The 22,292-nt window shown below is 42.5% G+C and overlaps 4 protein-coding genes and 1 non-coding gene across 5 annotated transcripts; 4 read left to right on the top strand and 1 right to left on the bottom strand.

The window, feature by feature from the left end:
* The first annotated feature begins 983 nt into the window (after positions 1-983).
* Positions 984-1,749, top strand: LOC104436178 (protein S-acyltransferase 24-like). The gene is made up of 3 exons (XM_018869662.2): positions 984-1,068; positions 1,189-1,337; positions 1,522-1,749. The coding sequence occupies exons 1-3, from the start codon at positions 984-986 to the stop codon at positions 1,747-1,749; spliced, it is 462 nt and encodes a 153-aa protein (XP_018725207.2).
* Positions 1,750-3,860: 2,111 nt separating this feature from the next.
* Positions 3,861-5,907, top strand: LOC104436179 (cytochrome P450 CYP736A12). Its single transcript, XM_010048915.3, has 2 exons — positions 3,861-4,640; positions 4,833-5,907. The coding sequence occupies exons 1-2, from the start codon at positions 3,870-3,872 to the stop codon at positions 5,658-5,660; spliced, it is 1,599 nt and encodes a 532-aa protein (XP_010047217.2). The 5' UTR covers positions 3,861-3,869; the 3' UTR covers positions 5,661-5,907.
* A 7,126-nt stretch (positions 5,908-13,033) lies between these two features.
* Positions 13,034-14,990, top strand: LOC120291212 (cytochrome P450 CYP736A12-like). Its single transcript, XM_039308281.1, has 2 exons — positions 13,034-13,807; positions 13,967-14,990. Exons 1-2 carry the CDS (start codon positions 13,040-13,042, stop codon positions 14,795-14,797), a joined length of 1,599 nt encoding a protein of 532 aa, XP_039164215.1. The 5' UTR covers positions 13,034-13,039; the 3' UTR covers positions 14,798-14,990.
* Positions 14,991-16,002: 1,012 nt separating this feature from the next.
* LOC104438816 lies at positions 16,003-20,921 on the bottom strand. Its single transcript, XR_005549709.1, has 4 exons — positions 19,424-20,921; positions 19,253-19,340; positions 18,100-18,240; positions 16,003-16,606 (listed from the first exon to the last, which is right to left on the bottom strand). It is a non-coding gene; the product is annotated as a protein PHOX1 (transcript).
* A 159-nt stretch (positions 20,922-21,080) lies between these two features.
* LOC104438817 (protein S-acyltransferase 24-like) lies at positions 21,081-22,185 on the top strand. Its single transcript, XM_010051989.3, has 4 exons — positions 21,081-21,165; positions 21,249-21,397; positions 21,599-21,668; positions 22,002-22,185. The coding sequence occupies exons 1-4, from the start codon at positions 21,081-21,083 to the stop codon at positions 22,163-22,165; spliced, it is 468 nt and encodes a 155-aa protein (XP_010050291.1). The 3' UTR covers positions 22,166-22,185.
* The last annotated feature ends 107 nt before the right edge of the window (positions 22,186-22,292 follow it).

Below are 22,292 nucleotides of genomic sequence, written 5' to 3'. Positions count from 1 at the left end.
AAGTCAAAAGATAGAAACGATATTCCCGCCAAGGGAAATAAGCAGCTAAGAGGTTAACTGCCAGGGACTAAGGAGTCACTTTCAGATATACAAGACAAGCCATTAGCTAAGAAATTCTCATCATTAACCTTGTTGATTAATCACCTGTAGAGTAATATTCACATGCATGATATACAAAGCTGCAGAACAACCTATGCTATAGAGGTCAATGCAATATACTCAAATGATATAGTCAATCCCATCCATCATCAAGATCCTCAAATGATGACTTTTGCAGGTTCCTAATTCGAGATACAGCAATGCTACCCATGCCCCCTTATTTTTCTCAAGAAGCATAACCACGTATTATCTAGATGATTCTTCAGTAGTCACTAGGCAGTCATATAGCAGCAAGAATACAAGGTCATTGATAAGGATAGCATTATTGATTGTGAAGGTGCAAAGTAAAACCAAGTCCTATTAGCTAAAGATCCCTCACAAGCTCTCAACAAAGGTTTCTTCGCAGATGTTTATCTCACAACTTCACGAGCACCAACAATGTAAACTTGCCATAAAAAAGCACAAAGGTTTCATTTTCTTCCTCACTTGGAGAAATCATCAAGCGAAGGAAAAGATGAAAGGGCAATCAAAGAGACCCCTACAGAAAATCAAAACAGACAACACCCAGAACTGGCTTTTCCTTAATTATTCAATGTTATAATCGTGCTAGAGACTTAGAGAGAAAGCAATACAGGGGACAATTAATGACTTTTAAAACTCCAGATTCTAAGCAACAATCATTTATTTTGGCTGGAACTGCGACAGGAACCAACATTGTTTCTCATGTTACATACCTATCAGTTAATTGTTTCCAAAATGTGAATGACAATCGATTTTCAAGGTTGATGCTCTCACGAAGTTCAGATTAGCTCACTTCAATAAATTACACTTCCTTCTGTCTCCCTTCTTGTTCATATATTTTAATTCACAGTTCTCCAATTGTGATGCAGAAGAACAAGTGGGATTTCTTTGTATTCCTACTTTTAGAAGTATTGGCTATGTCAATTACTGGCGCAGTTGCTCTTACAAGTACGTTTAATCAGTTTCACTGAAAGTTATCTTATTCTGCTTATGGCATTTTTTTTTTTTTTTGATGAAAAGCTTATGGCATTTTTTTTTCCCTCATAACAATAGAATCTTTGCATACAGGAGTTCTGGGTGATCCAGCTGCACCAGCCTCTTTTGGTGCTTGGTTGAAACATGCTTGGAGCCATCACACTGGTGCTATGTCATTTCTCATAGCTGAGTTTTTCCTCTTTTCAGGCGTTGCAGCATTGACGGCTTTGCAAGCATATCAGGTAACATCCATCATAATTTATTTCCCATCTTTATGTCGCAATGAAAAACGACAACACTTTTTTTCTACTTGTTTATTGTAGGGGCACAATTGCATGTGACACTCCTATTACTCGTCTAGTTGGACTCTTCGCACTTTGATGAAAGTGGCAAAATTCCTTATGTTCTCGCTTTTAATTGTGGCAGATTTCTCGTAATATTACCACGAACGAGAGGGAGAACTCTTTGCGCTATAGCTACCTCAGGGACCCGGGTGGCAGATTTCGAAACCCCTACGACCGTGGGTTTAGGAAGAATTGTGCAGATTTTTTCCTCAATGGATACGATGAAGATGTGGAACATATTGGAGACTGGACTGATTCCGAGGGCATTGGCATGACGGTTATGGCAAGGAGATCAGGATCAAGAATATGATGAGTAGATGGGAATCTGAAATAAAAAAAAAGAAAAAGAAAAATAATGGTCAATGCTAGACTTCTGATGGACCTAGTGACATCTCAGGTTCGATGGACTGGCCCCTCTATTGAAGCATCGTATCATCGAGTTCAAAGCTGGAAGAAGCTGAAGTTGCGTCATGATTGTGTTGTTAATACCTTTGATAAGCTCATAGAATGATTGAGTATCAAAGTGGGTAGTGCATTCACTCGGTTCCTATATGATTGTTTTGTTCTGAGGTGGGAGAATTACTAAAAAAGTCATAAATCTATTGTAATTGTACCAATTCAGTCATAATTTTTTTTTAGTCAATTTAATCATAAATCTTTTATAATTGTGCTAGTTTAGTCCATTCGGTCAAAATTAGCTAGTCAACACTAGTCGTTTGACGAAAGTTGACATGACAATTTAATTTTTAATTTTTTTTTCACTTTCTCTTTCCTCTAGCTAGCTGGTGCTGACCAAAGGTGAGGCCCAGTGAGGCTGACCTCACTGGCCAATGGTGAGACCTCACCAGATCTAGCAAGACCGGCCTTGCGAGGCCCCGCCGTTTTAGGTGAGGCCTTGCTAGCCATCGACGAGGTCGACCCTTGGCAAGGAGCCTTGCCTAGCCATGGCGAGGGTCGAGGCTCCTTGCCGTCTTTTGCTCGACCTCACCATGGTTGGGCGAGATCAAGCCTCGCCAGATTTAGCGACAACAGCCTCATCGGACTGGCGAGGTCAACTGTCACCTTGGTTGGGCGAGGCTGAGCCTCGCCAGGTCTAGCAAAGCCTCACCTAGCCAAGGTGAGGCCCCTTGCCGATTTGGCGACGGCGGCCTTGCCGAGGCCGGGTGGGGCCGAGCCTTGTCAAATCTGGCGAGGCCTCGTCGGTCGGAGGAAAGAGAAAGTGAAAAAAAATTTAAAAATTCAAAAAAATACTAAAATTTTGAAAAAAAAATATTTAAAAAATTGCCATGTCAGCTTTCGCCGGATGACCGGTGTCCATGTTAGTACCGGTTGGCCAATTTTGGCCAGATGGATTCAACTAGCATAATTATAAAATGTTTAGGACTAAATTGGTCAAAAAAAATTAGGACTAAATTGAAACAATTGTAATAGGTTTAGGATTTTTTTGGTAATTTTCCCGTATTTTCAAAGTACGTCTTTGTCCGGAGACATCTTGGGCCAACAAAGCATGGTTTGATTGCCGGTGGAGATCTCCATCATTGGGCCGAAATCCATACAGAGGGTCGGGTGGGGATTGAAGGGGTTGATCTTATGAAGCCTAACTAGGCTTAGAGGCCCAACTCAGCTTTCTAACTTAAGTGAGTTTGGGAAAGAGCTTAATTATAAGCATGAGAAATTGATTGAAAGGGTGGAGTTAAAGGGAATAAACCTCTTAATTTTGATGGAGTTGTTCCCTTTTTTATTATCTTAAAGAATTATGGGATGTTCCGAAAATTACCTAGGCCTATATACTGTTAGGAGGATAGTCACGATCAAACTACATAATTCTAGGATATTCAATCTAATTTTCACATATTGATGAAGGAAATCAAGATGTGTAAGGATTAGTACATCATGTTTGTTAAAATCTGAGATGCCAACATGGCAAGGGGGCATTGGTTGAGTGCACTTTACTAGGAATAACTCTATTTTCAAGATATTGATTATGCATAATATGAGGGTAACCATTACATTGGATACCGTAAAGTTTTCTCAATTGGTTGTTTGGGCTCTTTTTAATAAAGTCCTAAAACTAGGAACCAAGAAGAAAAAAAATTAACTTAAAAAAGACAAGGCCCTAAAACTAAAATACAAGGCATTTTGGATGCCTCCCAGTGCAACAAATTAGCGAGCTCGACTAGATTTGTCAAAATTTGAGACCTAGCTCGATGAACTAGCCTACTCTCTTCATCTTTCAATCTAGCCTATTAGGTATTGAAATGCACATGCGAAGAGTATTAGGTACAAGTCTAGTCGACCGAAATATTAAATCAGGTGCAGCCAGCCAGCTGAAAGCCCAACTCACGTCGGTCGTTGAGGTGGAGGCCCACTTCATCTTGTTGCAGCCGCCAACCCTCGCCACTACCCAAAATTCCAAAAGGCAAGTTGTTCATGGACTCTCCACATCTCCGCCCGCTTCATCCTCTTCCTCTACAAAAACCTTCTGCGCCTAAACAAGAAACAGCCTACCACCTGCAAATGGAGACTTCCCCACTCCTCATTCTCTCGACCGCTCTTCTAATAACTCTCTACTTCTTCTTCCGCCACCTCCGCTGCCGGCAACCCCACAAGCTGCCACCGGGGCCGCCACCGCTGCCAGTCATCGGGAACCTCCACCAGCTGGGCAACCTTCCCCACCGCTGCCTCCACAGCCTCGCCAAGTCCTATGGCCCCATCATGTTCCTCCGCCTTGGCAACAAGCCGACGGTAGTGGTCTCATCGCCGGAGGCGGCTGAGCTGGTCCTCAAGACCTATGATGGCATCTTCTCGAGCCGCCCGAGCGTGGACGCCCTGCGCCACTTGTCTTACGGCAACAAGGGGATAGCGTTCGCGGAGAGCGGTGCATATTGGAGAGGCATGAGGAAGCTGTGCACGCTGCAGCTGCTGAGCCCGGCAAAGGTTGAGTCTTTCGCACCGATGAGGAGGGAAGAGCTGGGGAGGGTGGTCAGGAGGGTGAGGGCGGCGGCGGCGGCGGAGCACGAGGCGGTGGACGTGAGCGCGGAGGTGGGGCAGCTGATCGGGGACTTGGCATGCAGGATGATATTGGGGTGCAGCACAAGGGATAAGTTCAACTTGAAGCCTGTGATTCACGAGGCTCTGAACTTAGCCGGGGCTTTCAATTTGGCAGACTATGTGCCTCTTCTTGGAGCTCTCGATCTTCAGGTGTCAGTTTTCGGTCTAGCTTATCGTACATAGTACAGTGAAATGGAATTTATGTGTAGTATAAGAGGCTAAAACAAACAGCATGAATCTAGCTAGCTTGATCTTTTACAGATGCAAAGAATTTGCAGCTTTGAAAACATCTTTTCTGGTTTGTTGTGAAGATAATATTTTGAAAATCGAAAACCTCTACAGAGAATAACTCGGCGTGCGAAAGCTGTCAACCGAGCCGTGGATAAGGTACTGGAGGACATCATTAGAGAACACGAGGAAGACACGACCGGAAAATACGAGGGCGACTTCATAGACACGTTGCTCGCCGGCATGGGCCACCCCATAAACGGCTCACCGCAAGACGAGCCGGTTCACGTGCTGGATCGGACCAACATCAAGGCCTTGGCCCTCGACATGATCGCCGCGTCGTATGAGTCCTCGTCCACCGCGATCGAGTGGGCCATGTCCGAGCTGATCCGCCACCCGCACGCGATGAGACGCCTCCAGCGAGAGCTGGAAGCTGCCGTCGGGTTGGGGCGGACCGTCGAGGAGGCCGATCTGTCGAAGCTGAATTATATGGACATGGTGGTGAAGGAGAGCTTCAGGCTGCATCCGCCGGGCCCGCTCCTGATCCCACACGAGTCCACGGAGGGCATCGAGATGGGCGGATATTACATCCCGAAGGGGACTCGGGTCATCGTGAACGCGTGGGCACTCGGGAGAGACGCCGACGCTTGGGCGGAGGACCCGGAGGAGTTCCGCCCGGAGAGGTTTGGGAACAGCGGCGTGGACGTCAAGGGGCGGGACTTCCAGCTCATACCGTTCGGGTCGGGACGGAGGGGCTGCCCGGGGATGCACTTGGGTCTCGTCAACGTGCGCCTTGTATTGGCCCAATTAGTGCACTGTTTTGACTGGGAGCTGCCCGCGGGGACGTCGCCGAAGGAGCTGGACATGAGCGAGGACTTCGGGTTGTCGATGCCGAGAGCGAAGCACTTGATCCTAAGGCCCAGCTATCGCCTGCTCGTTTGAAGTTTTGCAAAGTTTTTTTTTTTTTGGTGGGTTCTATTTCCTCTGCACGATTGTACGCCTAGGTCAACGAAAAAAAAGAATAACAGAAAGGTCAAAGATGATGGTCAATGTCGGAATTCGAGCACTGGATGAACTCGATTTTCTTAAAGTTTGAATTGTTGAAATGGTAATGGGTCAACAATCATAAAAATGTCATCTTACTCAACACGTCTTATATAAATGTCAAGAACGTGACCTCACATTGAAATATTTTAGTCTCCATCTTCTCTACTCTTTCTAAATAAGAGAAAACGCCATTCATCTTCCTTTTTCCTCGTTCAAATGTGAAAATCTTACAAACACGGTATAAGGAACGAAAGCTCCACGACTTTCGAGATTATTATTTTTTGATGAACAACTTATGGTAAATATCTCTTTTTTTCATATTTCTTATTAATTATTTTTATGATAATGATTATAGATTTCACAACGTATAGATATTTTCTTAAGAAAAGTCAATGGGATTTGTCCAGGAACCACCCCGCTTATAGGAACACATGCGGCCTTCGTTGACTATGGCCCTATTGGAGTAATCGCCCCTCTCCTCTCTATTTCCATCTCTCTATATCTTTCGCTCAAGCCCATGACAACATGTGAATAGACAAGTGCGTTCATTTCTCATTACAAAATCCTCACACAAAATCACATGGCCCTCATTTTTATTAGTTGAAGTAACGGTTAAAAGTCTATTTCGCACTCTTCCATAACACAACTCTGCTAGCTAACATTAAAATGTATCCGGATGTTGATTTTCGAGAATTAATGCAACTAGCAAATAGGGATGAGTGGTTCCAAATTCCATATAATTCAACTTGAAACCCGGAACCTACCCCTTAAACAAGTTCCTCATTTTTTAAAATCCAGAACCTATATTGCATATCCTAGATCCCAGAACCTACTCTATCACAAGTTCTAGGGTTTATTCAGGTTCTACATATATTATTAATTGAATGATTGCAGTCATTAAAACCTTTAACGATTAACACTTACTAGTACAATTCACTTGCCATAAAGATACATAGAAAATATTACCATTAATAAAATAAAAATCTCATTTATAAAATAGAAACTCAAGTTAGTACTTCCAAATTATATACTCATTCATTTAACGATATGAAATATCGTAAAATTGTGCGCAAATAAGACCAAAAAAAAAATTAATATTTATTTCAGATACTAAGTTACAGATTACAGGTTTTAGATTCCAAGTTTCTCCAACTAAGAACCTGAAATCTCAAAACAGGTTCCTTATTTTTTGAAATTTGGAACTTACCTTACATATCTTGAAATCTAAAACCTACAGGCTCTCACCGATCTGGTTGTTAGGTTTAGATTCTACGTTGAAACCATCCTCAATCCACCAACGAAATCCGAATCCAAATAACCAAATACTTCCATGTTGTCAGTTCGTCTATATATAAGCACGTGACTTTTGGTACCTTGAAGGGATCTTATCACTTTCTTTACAATTTTCTAGTAGTCCATACCAAAGATTACTCTGATATATTTCCAACATTCCTATAGCAAAAGCAATATTAGATCAAGTGCAAATCTGAACATATATTAAGCTTTCAACGGGAGAAACATATAGAATGTTCTTCATTTGTTCCATTTCTATGGCACAAGTTCAAATTGGACCTATCACCTTTCACAATAGATGTTATACTTTATGAACAATTTTTATCTAAAATCTCTCTAAAACTTTATTGATATAGGTTTTTGGAATGATCTTAAAATTCCTCAAAATCTATCTCTATAGATCTTAATACCAATGACATAAGATGACTCACCCGTCTCTTTTATATCAAAACTCTTAGAAAGGAATTGTTTCACATCATATTCATTTTATCCAAACTTCCATAATATTTGTCAAATTTTTCTTTCATTTTCACACCCATAGCTTGAAGCTTAGGATCTGAAGCATCGACCGCATCTTTCAAATATCTATATAAAAGAACCATCATTTCAAAATAATTATTTAAAGTAATATATTAACTCTCACACATCCGATTGGTATCATAGAATACTTTTAGAAATTCTGAAAGAATAATACCATTTTCTCAATCGTCATCAATAGGAGTTTTATGATTAAGCTCACTTACAAAATATGGATCGTCTTCTTTCATCCTTTCGAAAGCTTTTCTAAACTTTATGGTGGTGTCTAACATGAGGTAAGTAGAGTTCCATCTAGTGACAACGTCAAGAACTACCAAACATTTATAAGTGATACGTTCTTTCTTAATGCAAGATTGAAATACTTGGGCTCTCGTGAAAGAACTTTTTACATAACTAACCACATTTCGGATATGTGCAATGGAATCACGTATCGTAGTCAAGCCATCTCTCATAATCAAATTTAATATATGAGTTGTACACCTCATATGCAAAACACTACCATCTAATATCAACGACATTTCTTTCGAAAGTTTTTTCCTCAAATAGCCAATTGCAACATCATTCAAGCTAACATTATCCACAGTAATTGTGGACACCTTTTTTTCTATTCTCCAATCCTCAATGCATTTCTTCACCATTTTCCCAATCTCCCTATTCCTGTGATTATGTATCACCACAAAGTTGATTATTCTTTTATGCAACTTCTAATTTTCATCAATAAAATGTGCAATGAGACACAAATAATTCAGATTTTGACTGGAACTCCATATATCAGTCGTGAGTGTGATCCTAGAATTAATCTTTGCAAAATAATTATTCAAAAAAGTTCTTTCACATAAAAACAACTTAATGTAATCTTTTGCCATTGTGAAACGTGATACATGTTTGAAGAGAGGTTGTAACTTAGTAACATATTCACAAAATCCAACACGTTTAACCAAGGAAAAATGTTGCTCATCATGGATGATGAACTGAGCAAGCATGTGCTTACAACATTCTTGATTAAATAACTAGGTCGATAAGACGTTATCAATACTAGAATCTCATACTGCCTTGCCAGTCATGTTGGCATTACGTGGTACAAAGAATTTTTGCCTCTTATTTACATTACGGGGAAACCTCTTGCATGTGGTTAAGTGCTTTCTCATTGCAGAAATACCGTTAGTAACACGGTACTTATGCATTGACCCACAATGAATGCACTTCACTTGATATATTTTTCTATCCTTATCATTGATTCTCAAATAATGATTCCAGCATTCGGATGTATATTTCTTATCATGAGGAATATCAGAACCAGATACCTTATTTGTGGCACTTATGGTAAGGGGGTGCCTTTTCTTCAATTTCATCGCCAAAAAACTCAAATTCTGTAATCGGAGTCATCTCCTCACATCCTTCCACCTCTATTGATGTGTTATTTTGATAAATTAACTTCGCACTACACAATAATAATAGAATATAATTAGAAATTTCAAAACAAAGAGCAGACTAGAAATGAAACACCACTAGAACAAGAATGTATAGCATAGAAATGCGACTCCCTTCATACTAGCAAATCAATGAAGTGTCAAGAACGAATGATCATCAAGAACAAGACATATAAGTCCCTCAGGAAGTAAAGGCTACATTATCAAGTTCAAGGCACCATGCTTGTAAGACCATCTCAGCTTATTTGCATGTCTAACAGTTATATCCTTCTAGCAGTATGGCAATTGGCTAGAAATTAGAAAGGAAGAGAAAAACACATCCATAACTAAACGGATGGATGTTTCATTTTTCCACTGTTCATTACAAAAGCATCGAACAAGTTCATATATATCAAATGAATATGATGGGCCTATCAAACTCTTTAAAACCCAAAATGGAAAAGACAATATCAAACTTGATTACAAATACATAAAGCACTGTTTTTTTTTTTTTTTGGTTCCATAAAGCACCAGTTGATTGATGCCTGAAGTTGTGAATAAGCATGACCACAAAGAGAATAGCAAATCAATGACTCTAAAGCTCACATGACAATCAGTATTTTAAACAGACACATCTCACGTCTTCCAATGGAACACATCACAAACTTGAAAATAAACTGAAGACCATAAAAAGGAACAACAAGTGCAGCAGATCATCAAATGCACCAAGGACTCCATAATCACATACGAATAAGTAAAATGCAAATGCAAAGCTATCCCCCAAGGAAGAGCTCCATCATGATATACGCATGAACACGAGCCGACATAACTCAAGAAATATGTGTCGACGCGCACAAAATTAGCTCATATACGCTCCAAAACAAGATGAATCACAAACTTCGTGCATTGATAGCTTTAAAAAGGATGAAGCATACATTTTTCAATCAAAGAGGTTATTTATATGATTTACCAAAGTTGTTTCTATTGAGATTATTGACATAGAAAGGCTTCAAGAGTTAAGAAACTTGAAGCACACAGCTGTAATCAAACAAAACTGTATTTGTTTGAAACTACCATTGCTTTAATGTCTGGTCATGCAAGTAAAATTGGGAGAAAAAAGGCAATGAAAGGCAGTATTCCAGATAAACATGTGCTTCTCGATGGGTGGCAACAAACAGCCCAATATTCATCAAAAGAAAATTCATTTCCAGTCACTAGAGTTGCAGCAATAAAAGCTAAACAATATTGTTTGTTGCAATAGCCTCCCAACTATCAATTTACACTCCAAGTTCATGCAGCATGGCAATCGGAGGACTGGAAAACAAAAGGATTTATTAAGCACACAAGGATTTAATCTTGCTTGAAGTCTAGTTTTGATGGTGTCAATTGGGCAGAGCACTACTTCAACAGCAACACCAGCAGCGGCGACAATGGAAAGTGCAGATGTTAGGGCTTGTCGATGGGGTTTCGCAGCAACAACGCTCTTGTCAGTATGGCAAGTCATCAGGATGGAGTAGCGATAGTGGGCGACGAGTGCAATGATTGGCAAAGCAGGGACGGCCTGCAGCCTAGCGGTACTCGCGGGTGAGCAGGGGCAGGGAGGTGTTCTGCTGCGTGGCGGAGCTCGTGGGTGAGAAGGATAGCCGGTGGAGCTCGGGGCTGCAGCGGGCAAAGCAGGAGCAGCGGTGTTGGGTCGTGGCTGTAGCAAGTGTTGGCGCTGGCGGAGTGATGGTGACCAGTGAGGCAGGGCATGGGAACAGCGACAGGGGTGGCACTTCGGACAGACCGCTAGCAGCACTCGCGGGTTTCGTAGGTGGAGACGTGACAGTGCAGCGCGGAGATGGCCGGTGGCTCAGGGGACGCCGGTGAAGGAGGCTATGCCAGTAAAGACCAGCAAAGGTGAGGGAATGTGCAAAGCGAGCGAGAGGTGTTCTATTCTGTTCAGGTTTTGGGGCGTCCAATTCTTTTCTTCCTTTTGGAACCCTAAGTAACCGGTTCCGGTTCCAGTTTCCAAAAAAAGGAACCGGGAACTTGAACCGGTCCCCTTAGAATCGGGAACCGAACTGGACCCTTCGCTTTAAGCAACCCGAACCACGCTCACCCCTACCGCTCGCTACTAGAAAAAGAAAAACAATGGTCACTGCTAGACTTGTGATGGACCTAGTGACATCTCAGGTTCGATCGACTAGCCCGCTCTATTGAAGCATCGTATCATCGAGTTCAAAGTTGGAAGAAGTTGAAGTTCCGTCATGGCTGTGTTGTAAATACCTCTGATAAGCTCATAGAATGATTGAGTATCAAAGTGGGTAGTGCTTACACTTGGTCCCCACATGATTGTTTTGTTCTGCGGTGGGAGAGTTACCAAAAAAGTTCTAAACCTATTGCAATTGTGTCAATTTAGTCATAAACTTTTTTTAATCAATTTAATCCTAAACCTTTTATAATCGTGTCGGTTTAGTCCATCCGGCCAAAATTGGCCGGCCAGCGCAACGTGGACACTAGCCGTCCTGATGAAAATCGACGTACATGGCAATTTTTAAATATATATTATTTTTCGAATTTTTAAATATTTTTTAAAAAATTTTAAAAAAAAATTTCGCTTTCTCTTTCCTTTGGCAAGCGAGGCCAACCTTGCCGGCTAATGGCGAGGCCTTGCCTTCTTGGCGAGGCTCCTCGTTGTCCTTCACTCAACCTCGCCATGGCTGCGAGAGGCCCTACCAGATTTGGGGTAGGCGAGGCTCCTTGCCAGATCTAGCAACGGCGGCCTCGTTGACATTGGGTGGGGCTGAGCCTCGCTAGATCTGGCAAGGCCTTGCCTAGTGACAGCAAGGCTGCCCTCACTATTGGCTGGTGAGGTCGGCCTCACCGACTAGAGGAAAGAGAAAGTGAAAAAAAAAAAAAAAAGAATTTAAAAATTCAAAAAAATATTTAAAAATTTGAAGAAAATAAATAAATAAATATATATATATATATATATATATATATATTAAAAAATTGCCATGTCGCTTTTCGCCGAACGGCCGATGTCCACGTTAGCGCCGACCGGCCAATTTTGGCCCGATGGACTAAACTGGCACAATTATAAAAGGTTTGATAGGACTAAATTGACACAATTACAATAGGTTTATGACTTTTTTGGTAATTTTCCCATATTTCCAAAGTACATCTTTGTCCAGAGAATGAAGGGGTTGATCTTGTGAAGCCTAACTAGGCTTAGAGGTCCAACTCAGCTTTCTAACTTAAGTGAGTTTGGGAAAGAGCTTAATTATAAGCACGAGAAATTGATTGAAATGGTAGAGTTAAAGGGAATAAACCTCTTAATTTTGATGGAGTTGTTCCCTTTTTATTATCTGAAAGAATTATGGGATGTTCCGAAAATTACCTAGGCCTATATACTGTTAGGAGGATAGTCACGATCAAACTATAGAATTCTAGGATATTCAATCTAATTTTCACATATTGATGAAGGAAATCAAGATATGTGTAAGGATTAGTACATCGCATTTGTTAAGATCTGAGATGCCAACATGGCAAGAAGGCACTCGTCGAGTGCACTTTATTAGGATTAACTCTATTTTCAAGATATTGATTATGCATAATATGAGGGTTGCCATTGCATTGGATATTGTAAAGTTTTCTCAATAGGTTGCTTGGGGCTCCTTTTAATAAAGTCCTAAAACTAGGAACCAAAAAGAAAAAAAAAAAACTTAAAAAAGACAAGGCCCTAAAACTAAAACACAAGGCATTTTGGATGCATTGCAATGCAACAAATTAGCGAGCTCGACTAGATTTGTCAAAATTTGAGACCTAGCTCGATGACCTAGCCTACTCTCTTCATCTTTCAATCTAGCCTATCAGGTATTGAAATACACATGCGAAGAGTGTTAGGTAAAAGTCTAGTCGACCGAAATATCAAATCAGGTGCAGCCATCTGAAAGCCCAACTCACGTTGGTCGTTGAGGTGGAGGCCCACTTCATCTTGTCGCAGTCGCCACCGCTCGCCACTATCCAAATTTCCAAAAAGGCAAGTTGTTCATGGACTGTCCACATCTCCGCCCGCTTCAACCTCTTCCTCTACAGAAACCTTCTGCGCCAAAACAAGAAACAGCCTTCCACCTGCAAATGGAGACTTCCCCACTCCTCGTTCTCTCGACCACTCTTCTAATAACTCTCTACTTCTTCTTCCGCCACCTCCGCTGCCGGCAACCCCACAAGCTGCCGCCGGGGCCACCACCGCTGCCAGTCATCGGGAACCTCCACCAGCTGGGCAACCTTCCCCACCGCTGCCTCCACAGCCTCGCCAAGTCCTATGGCCCCATCATGTTCCTCCGCCTTGGCAACAAGCCGACGGTAGTGGTCTCATCCCCGGAGGCGGCTGAGCTGGTCCTCAAGACCTATGATGGCATCTTCTCGAGCCGCCCGAGCGTGGACGCCATGCGCCACTTGTCTTACGGCAACAAGGGGATGGCGTTCGCGGAGAGCGGTGCATATTGGAGAGGCATGAGGAAGCTGTGCACGCTGCAGCTGCTGAGCCCGGCAAAGGTTGAGTCTTTCGCACCAATGAGGAGGGAAGAGCTGGGGAGGGTGGTCAGGAGGGTGAGGGCAGTGGCGACGGAGCATGAGGCGGTGGACGTGAGCGCGGAGGTGGGGCAGCTGATCGCGGACTTGGCGTGCAGGATGATATTGGGGTGCAGCACAAGGGATAAGTTCAACTTGAAGCCTGTGATTCACGAGGGTCTGAACTTAGTCGGGGCTTTCAATTTGGCAGACTACGTGCCTCTTCTTGGAGCTCTCGATCTTCAGGTGTCAGTTTTTGAATTTATGTGTAGTATAAGAGGCTAAAATAAACAGCATGAATCTAGCTAGCTTGATCTTTTACAGATGCAAAGAATTTGCAGCTTCGAGAACATCTTTTCTGGTTTGTTGTGAAGATAATATTTTGAAAATCGAAAACCTCTACAGGGAATAACTCGGCGTGCGAAAGCTGTCAATCGAGCCGTGGATAAGGTTCTGGAGGACATCATTAGAGAACACGAGGAAGACACGACAGGAAAATACGAGGGCGACTTCATAGACACGTTGCTCGCCGGCATGGGCCACCCCATGAACGGCTCGCCGCAAGACGACGAGCCGGTTCACGTGCTGGGTCGGACCAACATCAAGGCCTTGGCCCTCGACATGATCGCCGCGTCGTACGAAACCTCGTCCACCGCGATCGAGTGGGCCATGTCCGAGCTGATCCGCCACCCGCACGCGATGAAACGCCTCCAGCGAGAGCTGGAAGCTGCCGTCGGGTTGGGGCGGACCGTCGAGGAGGCGGATCTGCCGAAGCTGAATTATATGGACATGGTGGTGAAGGAGAGCTTCAGGCTGTATCCGCCGGGCCCGCTCCTGATCCCACACGAGTCCACGGAGGGCATCGAGATGGGGGGATATTACATCCCGAAGGGGACTCGGGTCATCGTGAACGCGTGGGCCGTCGGGAGAGACGCCGGCACTTGGGCGGAGGACCCGGAGGAGTTCCGCCCGGAGAGGTTTGCGGACGGCGGCGTGGACGTCAAGGGGCGGGACTTCCAGCTCATACCGTTCGGGTCGGGACGGAGGGGCTGCCCGGGGATGCACTTGGGTCTCGTAAACGTGCGCCTTGTATTGGCCCAATTAGTGCACTGTTTTGACTGGGAGCTGCCCGCGGGGACGTCGCCGAAGGAGCTGGACATGAGCGAGGACTTCGGGTTGGCGATGCCGAGAGCGAAGCACTTGATCCTAAGGCCCAGCTATCGCCTGCTCGTTTGAAGTTTTGCAAAGTTTGTGTGTGTGTGGGGGGGTGGTTCTATTTCCTCTGTATAGTTGTACGCCTAGTTCAACGAAAGAAAGAATAACAGAAACGAGAAAGATGATGGGCAATGTCGGAATTCGAGCACCGGATAAACTCGATTTTCTAAAAATTTGAATTGTTGAAATGGTAATGGGTCAATAATCATAAAAATGTCATGGCGTATTACTTAACACGTTTTATATAAATGTCAAGAACGTGACCTCACATTGAAATATTTTAGTCTCCATCTTCTCTACTCTTTCTAAATAAGAGAAAACGCCACTCATCTTCCTTTTTTCCTCATTCAAATGTGAAAATCTTACAAACACTGTATAAGGAACGAAAGCTCCACGACTTTCGAGATTTCTTTTTATTTTTATTTTTATGAACAACTTATGGTATATATCTCTTTTTCCCATATTTCTTATTAATTATTTTTATGATAATGATTACACATTTCACAACATATATAGATATTTTCTTTAAAAAGGTCAATGGGATTTGTCCCGAAACCACCCCGCTTATAAGAGCACATGCGGCCTTCGTTGACTATGGCCCTATTCGTGTAATCGCCCCTCTCCTCTCTATTTCCATCTCTCTATATCTTTCGCTCAAGCCCATGACAACATGTGAATAGACAAGTGCCTTCATTTCTCATTACAAAAGCCTCACACAAAATCACATGGCCCTCATTTTTATTAGTTGAAGTAACAGTTAAAAGTTTGTTTCGTACTCTTCCATAACACAACTCCGCCAGCTAACATTAAAATGTATTCGGATGTCGATTTTCGAGAATTAATGCAACCAGTAAATAGGGTTAAGCGGTTTCAGATTCCATATAGTTTCACTTGAAACCAGAAACCTACCCCTTAAACAAGTTCCTCATTTTCATTAGTTGAAGTAACAGTTAAACTCTGTTTTGCACACCGAGTTATTCTCTACATAGGCTTTCAATTTTCAAAATATCATCTACCCAACAAACCAGAAAAGCTGTACTAGAAACTGCAAATTTTTGCATTTGTAAAAAGATCAAAGCTGCAATTTATGCTTCACATAAATTCCAAATCACTGTACAATATGCAGCAAGCTAAACTGATAACTGATATGGTGATACCTGAAGATCGAGAGCTCCAAGAAGAGGCACATAGTCTGCCAAATTGAAAGCCCCGGCCAAGTTCAGAAACTAGCTAATCCCAGGCTTCAAGTTGAACTTATCCCTCGTGCTATACCCCAATATCATCCGGCATGCCAAGTCCCCAGTCAGCTGCCCCAACTCCGCCCTCACGTCCACCGCCTCACATACTGCCGCCGCTGCCCTCACCCTCCTGACCACCCTTCCCAGCTCCTCCCTCCTCATCGGTGCAAAAGACTCCACCTTCGCTGGGCTCAGCAGCTGCAGTGTGCACAGCTTCCTCACGCCCCGCCAGTACGTACCGCTCTCCGCCAGCATCCCCTTGTTGCCGTAAGACAAGTGGCGCAGAACGTCCACGCTTGGGCGGCTTGAGAAGATGCCGTCATAGGTCCTAAGGACCAACTCGGCCGCCTCCGGCGACGAGACTACCACCGTTGGCTTGTTGCCGAGGCGGAGGAACATGATGGGGCCGTGGGACTTGGCAAGACTGTGGAGGCGGCGGTGGGGAAGATTGCCCAGCTGGTGGAGGTTCCCGATGATGGGCAACGGCTGTGGACCCGGCGGCAGCTTGTGGGCTTGCCGGCAGCGGAGGTGGCGGAAGAAGAAGTAGAGAGTTATTAGAAAGAGTGGTCGAGAGAATGGCGAGCAGGGAAGTCTCCATTTGCAAGGGGAAGGTTGTTTCTAGCTTTGGTGCAGAGGGTTTTTGTAGAGGTAGGGGATGAGACGGAGATGGGGAGAGGCGTGAACCAATGGCCTTTTGCATAGTAGCGAGCGGCCAATGCAACAGGTGAGTTGGGCTCCTGTCGCCGAGTGCATCTAATCTAATATTTTGGGACAAGAAAGGTTGGCGCTTGATTTGATATTTGCCAGAGAAGACGGGCAAAAGATCAAGGTTGGCTACGAAAACGTATGGTGTCCCTTTAATTAAGCAAAAGCCAATTCGGCGAATAATTAGGAATAATTCATTAATCAAAGCTAGGGCCATTTGATTTTGTGTGGCTTCCGTACGGAGAAAGGAGCACTTGTCTGTTCCTATGTTCTCATGGGGTCAAGCAAATGATGAATGCATGGGCAAGTGCTTTTAAGGATGGGAAAGTTTTCCGAGTAATGTGTACGGGGAGAATTACCAAAAAAGTTCTAAATCTATTGCAATTGTGCTAATTTAGTTCTAAACTTTTTTTTTAGTCAATTTAGTCAAACATTTTATAATTGTGCCAATTTAACAATTTTTTAATTTGTTTTTTTTTTTTACTTTTTTCGAATTTTAAAATATTTTTTGTGAATTTTTTAATTCTTTTTTTCTTTTCCTTTTCACTTTCTCTTTCCTCTGGCCAGCCGATACAATTACAAAAGGTTTAGGACGAAATTAGCCAAAAAAAAATTATGACTGAATTGAAGATTATTATACTGTTCATGAAGCTTTCTGTGTGAAGCAGATGGAACTAATGGTTGTAGCGAACCTCACGAGGTGAACCACAAGGGCTCACTGAGTGAAAATTTCAACAATGTGAAATGTATGTACTTGCTTAAGAAAAGATTCTTCTGGTTTCACACTTGGGTCCTGTATTCATTCCGCACAATTGATAGGAACTAACTGATGAAAAACTTTTCTGGGCATTCTCTTTCAAATTAATCTGAGAACCAACTTCACAAGTATCTGTTAATGTGGAGAGGGCCTACCGGTGCTGAAATTTTGAGTATAACAAATGTTTGTGGAGTAACAAGCAGACTGATATTCACAAGATCATATGAAATATGCAGTTCCGACAGATAAAAGACCACACAAGAAATCGCACATGATTATGGCCATCATCCTGGCAAATTTGATGTGGCACAAAGATAGACACTTCAATTTAACCAAAACTCGTGTAACCCCAATAAGTTGAACAAAGGATGGAGTTGACACTAGATTAGAAATACAAGCAAACATGACCCACTGTGACTAACAGGGGACATGAATGAACCAAAGAACCACCTACAATTCAAACGACACCCCCAAATGGACCTCTCCGAGAACGACTAAAATGAATCAGAATACAGTGCTACAATATAAAACACAATACTTTCTTTTTTATTTTCTTTTAAACCAGTGTACATACTTTATCCTAAAGAGGAAAAATATGAGGCAATGATGGTGATGAAGCTGACATCCTAAATGGAGATCCCTGCTTCTTCTCCCCAATAAATATGTGGGAAGTCATTGCGTTGACGGTTGAAAACCCGAACTCCAACTCCGGCACAACCATTCCACGGATGAAAGGCAATGAATGGACCACAAGCAAAAACACCCTGCAGACCAGAACTCCAAAGTCAAAAGAGAGAAACGATATTCCCGCCAAGGGAAATAAGCAGCTAAGAGGTTAACTGCCAGGGACTAAGGAGTCATTTTCCGATATACAAGACAAGCCATTAGCTAAGAATTTCTCATCATTAACCTTGTTGATTATTCACCTGTAGAGTAATATTCACATGCATAATATACAAAGCTGCAGAACAACCTATGCTATAGAGGTCAATGCAATATACTCAAATGATACAGTCAATCCCATCCATCATCAAGATCCTCAAATGATGACTTTTGGAGGTTCCTAATTCCAGATACAACAACGCTACCCATGCCCCCTTATTTTTCTCAAGAAGCATAACCACGTATTATCTAGATGATTCTTCAGTAGCCACTAGGCAGTCATATAGCAGCAAGAATACAAGGTCATTGATAAGAATAGCATTATTGATCGTGAAGGTGCAAAGTAAAACCAAGTCCTATTAGCTAAAGATCCCTCACAAGCTCTCAACAAAGGTTTATTCGCAGATGTTTATCTCACAACTTCACGAGCACTAACAACGTAAATTTGCCATCAAAAAGCACAAAGGTTTCATTTTCTTCCTCACTTGGAGAAATCATCAAGCGAAGGAAAAGATGAAAGGGCAATCAAGGAGACCCCTACAGAAAATCAAAACAGACAACACCCAGAACTGGCTTTTCCTTAATTATTCAATGATATAATAGTGGTAAAGACTTAGAGAGAAAGCAATACTGGGGACAATTAATGACTATTTTAAAACTCCAGACTCTAAGCAACAATCATTTATTTTGGCCGGAACTGCAATAGGAACCAACATTGTTTTGTCATAAAAAGACATCACCACATACCTCAACAAACAGCATTATGTAACCCAAAAAGTGGAGAAAAACAAGAGTGATGTCTGTCTTGGAAAGCCTGTACAAGGTCATGGACCTTAATGTTGTTCAAGAGCATGATGAAGTCCGGATGTTCGCCGGCGGAACAATGGCTCCAACCGGAATGACGGAACACCACTCCGTAACTTTTTAGCTTCATACATCTCATTCCATGCTTGTACAATCTCATCAATTTTAAATCCTAAACCTGTCGCACAGGAGAGGATCAGCTTCTTCTCAAGATTAATAAGTCAACAAAACACAACATGACAATGAGTACATAAATGTTACCTTCTATTGCACCATTGTTTGAACAATGGTTCTTTACCATAACCGCTATATCCGTTGGAGAAGCTCCAGCAAGTTCAAACTTCTCGACCGCAACTTCCAAACATTCATGCCAGACAGGTAATGCTAATTTGAATTCTACGATGGAACACTCATACAACATGCTACCCCATAATAGATTGATCTGAGATCTCATGTTTGCAGCCTGATCAGCAGCTTCATTTGCTGTCATTTCATTGAACGATCCATCCAACCCTAATTGTTGCAACTGAACTTTACTGGTATTTGGATTTGAGAGATCCTTCAGGCGTTGCTCTTCCCATTCTTCCCACATCTGCATGCCTTTTTCCATGTTGTCCTCAGCGTAGTTATAGAGCTGGAGAATCTCAGAAGAAGGCCATGTTTCCAAGTCAGCTTTGCTGCCTAGTGCATAATACCAAGAAAGTTTAGCCCGCTCAAACTGTTGCTGCCCTAGGGCTAGATATCCTTCATAGAAATCTGGTTTAATCTTCAATGCTTATTCAAATCTCTTCCCTGCGCTTGTATACTCTTTTAATGCCCGATCATATGCAATTTTTATCTGCTCGAGCAAGGAATCCTCTGAAGCATCCTCTGGTAAGTGCACACCTTTTCTTGCCCTTGACATGTGGACATTACCCCAGTTGAACAAAGCTAGAGCTGCCATCTCTTGAAACTTCTCGGCAGCTATTGTGAAAATGCCTTGAGCCTCATCGCTAGTGATAGTTTCCTCCATTGCTTCAGAATAAAGCTTCATACCAAGTTCATGAAGATCCAAGTATTCATCAGAATCTAAGCCAACATAATTCTTGAAAAGTGGAGCAAAATTAATTATCCAGTCATCAATGCAAGTTGGCTTCTTTCCTGCTTCATCGGCTTTGAACACGTGCCCATTCTCCTGAATTCCATTGTTCTTGATAATAATGTCATGATCGTCATCCTTGTCTGAAAGTCTCGCGTGAAATGGATCCTGGTCAGGATTCACTGGGACGACGTACAGTCTGATAGAACCCTGTGGTTCTGTGGATGCCTCAGCCCACCTTAGTTCTTCATCAGTAGTAATTGTGACCGAGTCACCTTCTTGGTCTCTGTACTTTACAAGAACAGCTCTGGAGCTCGGGAAGCGATCACGTACCACTTCTCTCACCTGCAAGAGACTACGATTAACTGGCAACTGAGCCCATCTTATGTCCTCTCCATAAACCAACTTTACAGTCTTCTTAGGCTCTTCGTCCTGTATGCTCACGATTTTCTCCTCCACTACTGCCTTGTTCTCTGGCTTCTTGTCTTCAGCTCCTTCTTCATCCTTGCTCTCAAATATCTGCTCAGCCTTATTCTCCTCAACTTTATTAACATTCTCAATCTCCTTAGGTTCTTCGATTGGTTTCTTCCCCTCAATTCGGCTACCTTTCTTTTTCTGAGCTTTCTCTTTCACTCGTTTTTCCAATGATGAAGAGCTAGGAGGTTCAACATAGTTTCTCATGTTACATGCCTATCAGTTAATTGTTTCCAAAATGTGATTGACAATCGATTTTCAAGGTTGATGCTATCATGGAGTTCAGATTAGCTCACTTCAACAAATTACATTTCCTTCTGTCTCCCTTCTTGTTCATATATTTTAATTCACAGTTTTCCAATTGTGATGCAGAAGAACAAGTGGGATTTCTTTGTATTCCTAGTTTTAGAAGTATTGGCTATGTCAATTGCCGGCGCAGTTGCTCTTGCAAGTAGGTTTCATCAGTTTCACTGAATTATTTTATTCTGCTTATGGCATTTTTTCCCCTCATAACAATAGAATCTTTGCATACAGGAGTCCTGGGTGATCCAGCTGCACCGGCCTCTTTTGGTGCTTGGTTGAAACATGCTTGGAGCCATCATACTGGTGCTATGTCATTTCTCATAGCTGAGTTTTTCCTCTTTTTAGGTGTTGCAGCATTGACGGCTTTGCAAGCATATCAGGTAACATCCATCATAATTTATTGCACATCTTCATGTCGCAATGAAAAACGACAACACTTTTTTTCTACTTGTTTATTGTAGTGGCACAATTGCATGCGACACTCCTATTACTTGTCTAGTTGGACTCTTCGCCCTTTCTCTCCCAGCGACCTTTCATGAAAGTGGCGAAATTCCTTATATTCTCGCTTTTAATTGTGGCAGATTTCTCGTAATATTACCACTAACGAGAGGGAGAACTCTTCGCGCTATAGCTACCTCAGGGACCCGGGTGGCATTTTTTCCCCTCATAACTCGGGACATGAATGAACCAAAGAACCACCTACAATTCAAACGACACCCACAAATGGACCTCTCCGAGAACGACTAAAATGAATCAGAATACAGTGCTACCATATAAAACACAATACTTTCTTTTTTATTTTCTTTTAAACCAGTGTACATACTCTATCCTAAAGAGGAAAAATATGAGGCAATGATGGTGATGAAGCTGACATCCTAAATGGAGATCCCTGCTTCTTCTCCCCAATAAATATGTGGGAAGTCATTGCGTTGACGGTTGAAAACCCGAACTCCAACTCCGGCACAACCATTCCACGGATGAAAGGCAGATTTCGAAACCCCTATGACCGTGGGTTTAGGAAGAATTGTGCAGATTTTTTCCTCAAAGGATACGATGAAGATGTGGGACATATTGGAGACTGGACTGATTCCGAGGGCATTGGCATGACGGTTATGGCAAGGAGATCAGATCAAGAATATGATGAGTAGATGGGAATCTGAAAAAAAAAAAAAAATAGAAAAAAGGAAAACAATGGTCACTGCTAGACTTCTGATGGACCTAGTGACATCTCAGGTTCGATGGATTGGCCCGCTCTATTGAAGCATCGTATCATCG

This window comes from Eucalyptus grandis, chromosome 3 (assembly GCF_016545825.1).
Source record: "Eucalyptus grandis isolate ANBG69807.140 chromosome 3, ASM1654582v1, whole genome shotgun sequence".
Taxonomy (NCBI): Eukaryota; Viridiplantae; Streptophyta; class Magnoliopsida; order Myrtales; family Myrtaceae; genus Eucalyptus; species Eucalyptus grandis.
The sequence above is the reverse complement of the archived record's forward strand: the minus strand, read 5'-3'. Positions and strand labels throughout refer to the sequence as shown.

Excerpts from the sequence above, each read along its gene's own strand:
- LOC104436178 (XM_018869662.2), top strand. The coding sequence starts at position 984 with ATGCAGAAGAACAAGTGGGATTTCTTTGTATTCCTACTTTTAGAAGTA. Across the intron at positions 1,069-1,188 it reads TGGCGCAGTTGCTCTTACAA|GAGTTCTGGGTGATCCAGCT; the intron begins GTACGTTTAATC and ends CTTTGCATACAG. Across the intron at positions 1,338-1,521 it reads CGGCTTTGCAAGCATATCAG|ATTTCTCGTAATATTACCAC; the intron begins GTAACATCCATC and ends TAATTGTGGCAG.
- LOC104436179 (XM_010048915.3), top strand. The coding sequence starts at position 3,870 with ATGGACTCTCCACATCTCCGCCCGCTTCATCCTCTTCCTCTACAAAAA. Across the intron at positions 4,641-4,832 it reads TTGGAGCTCTCGATCTTCAG|AGAATAACTCGGCGTGCGAA; the intron begins GTGTCAGTTTTC and ends AAACCTCTACAG.
- LOC120291212 (XM_039308281.1), top strand. The coding sequence starts at position 13,040 with ATGGACTGTCCACATCTCCGCCCGCTTCAACCTCTTCCTCTACAGAAA. Across the intron at positions 13,808-13,966 it reads TTGGAGCTCTCGATCTTCAG|GGAATAACTCGGCGTGCGAA; the intron begins GTGTCAGTTTTT and ends AAACCTCTACAG.
- LOC104438817 (XM_010051989.3), top strand. The coding sequence starts at position 21,081 with ATGCAGAAGAACAAGTGGGATTTCTTTGTATTCCTAGTTTTAGAAGTA. Across the intron at positions 21,166-21,248 it reads CGGCGCAGTTGCTCTTGCAA|GAGTCCTGGGTGATCCAGCT; the intron begins GTAGGTTTCATC and ends CTTTGCATACAG. Across the intron at positions 21,669-22,001 it reads CTACCTCAGGGACCCGGGTG|GCAGATTTCGAAACCCCTAT; the intron begins GCATTTTTTCCC and ends CACGGATGAAAG.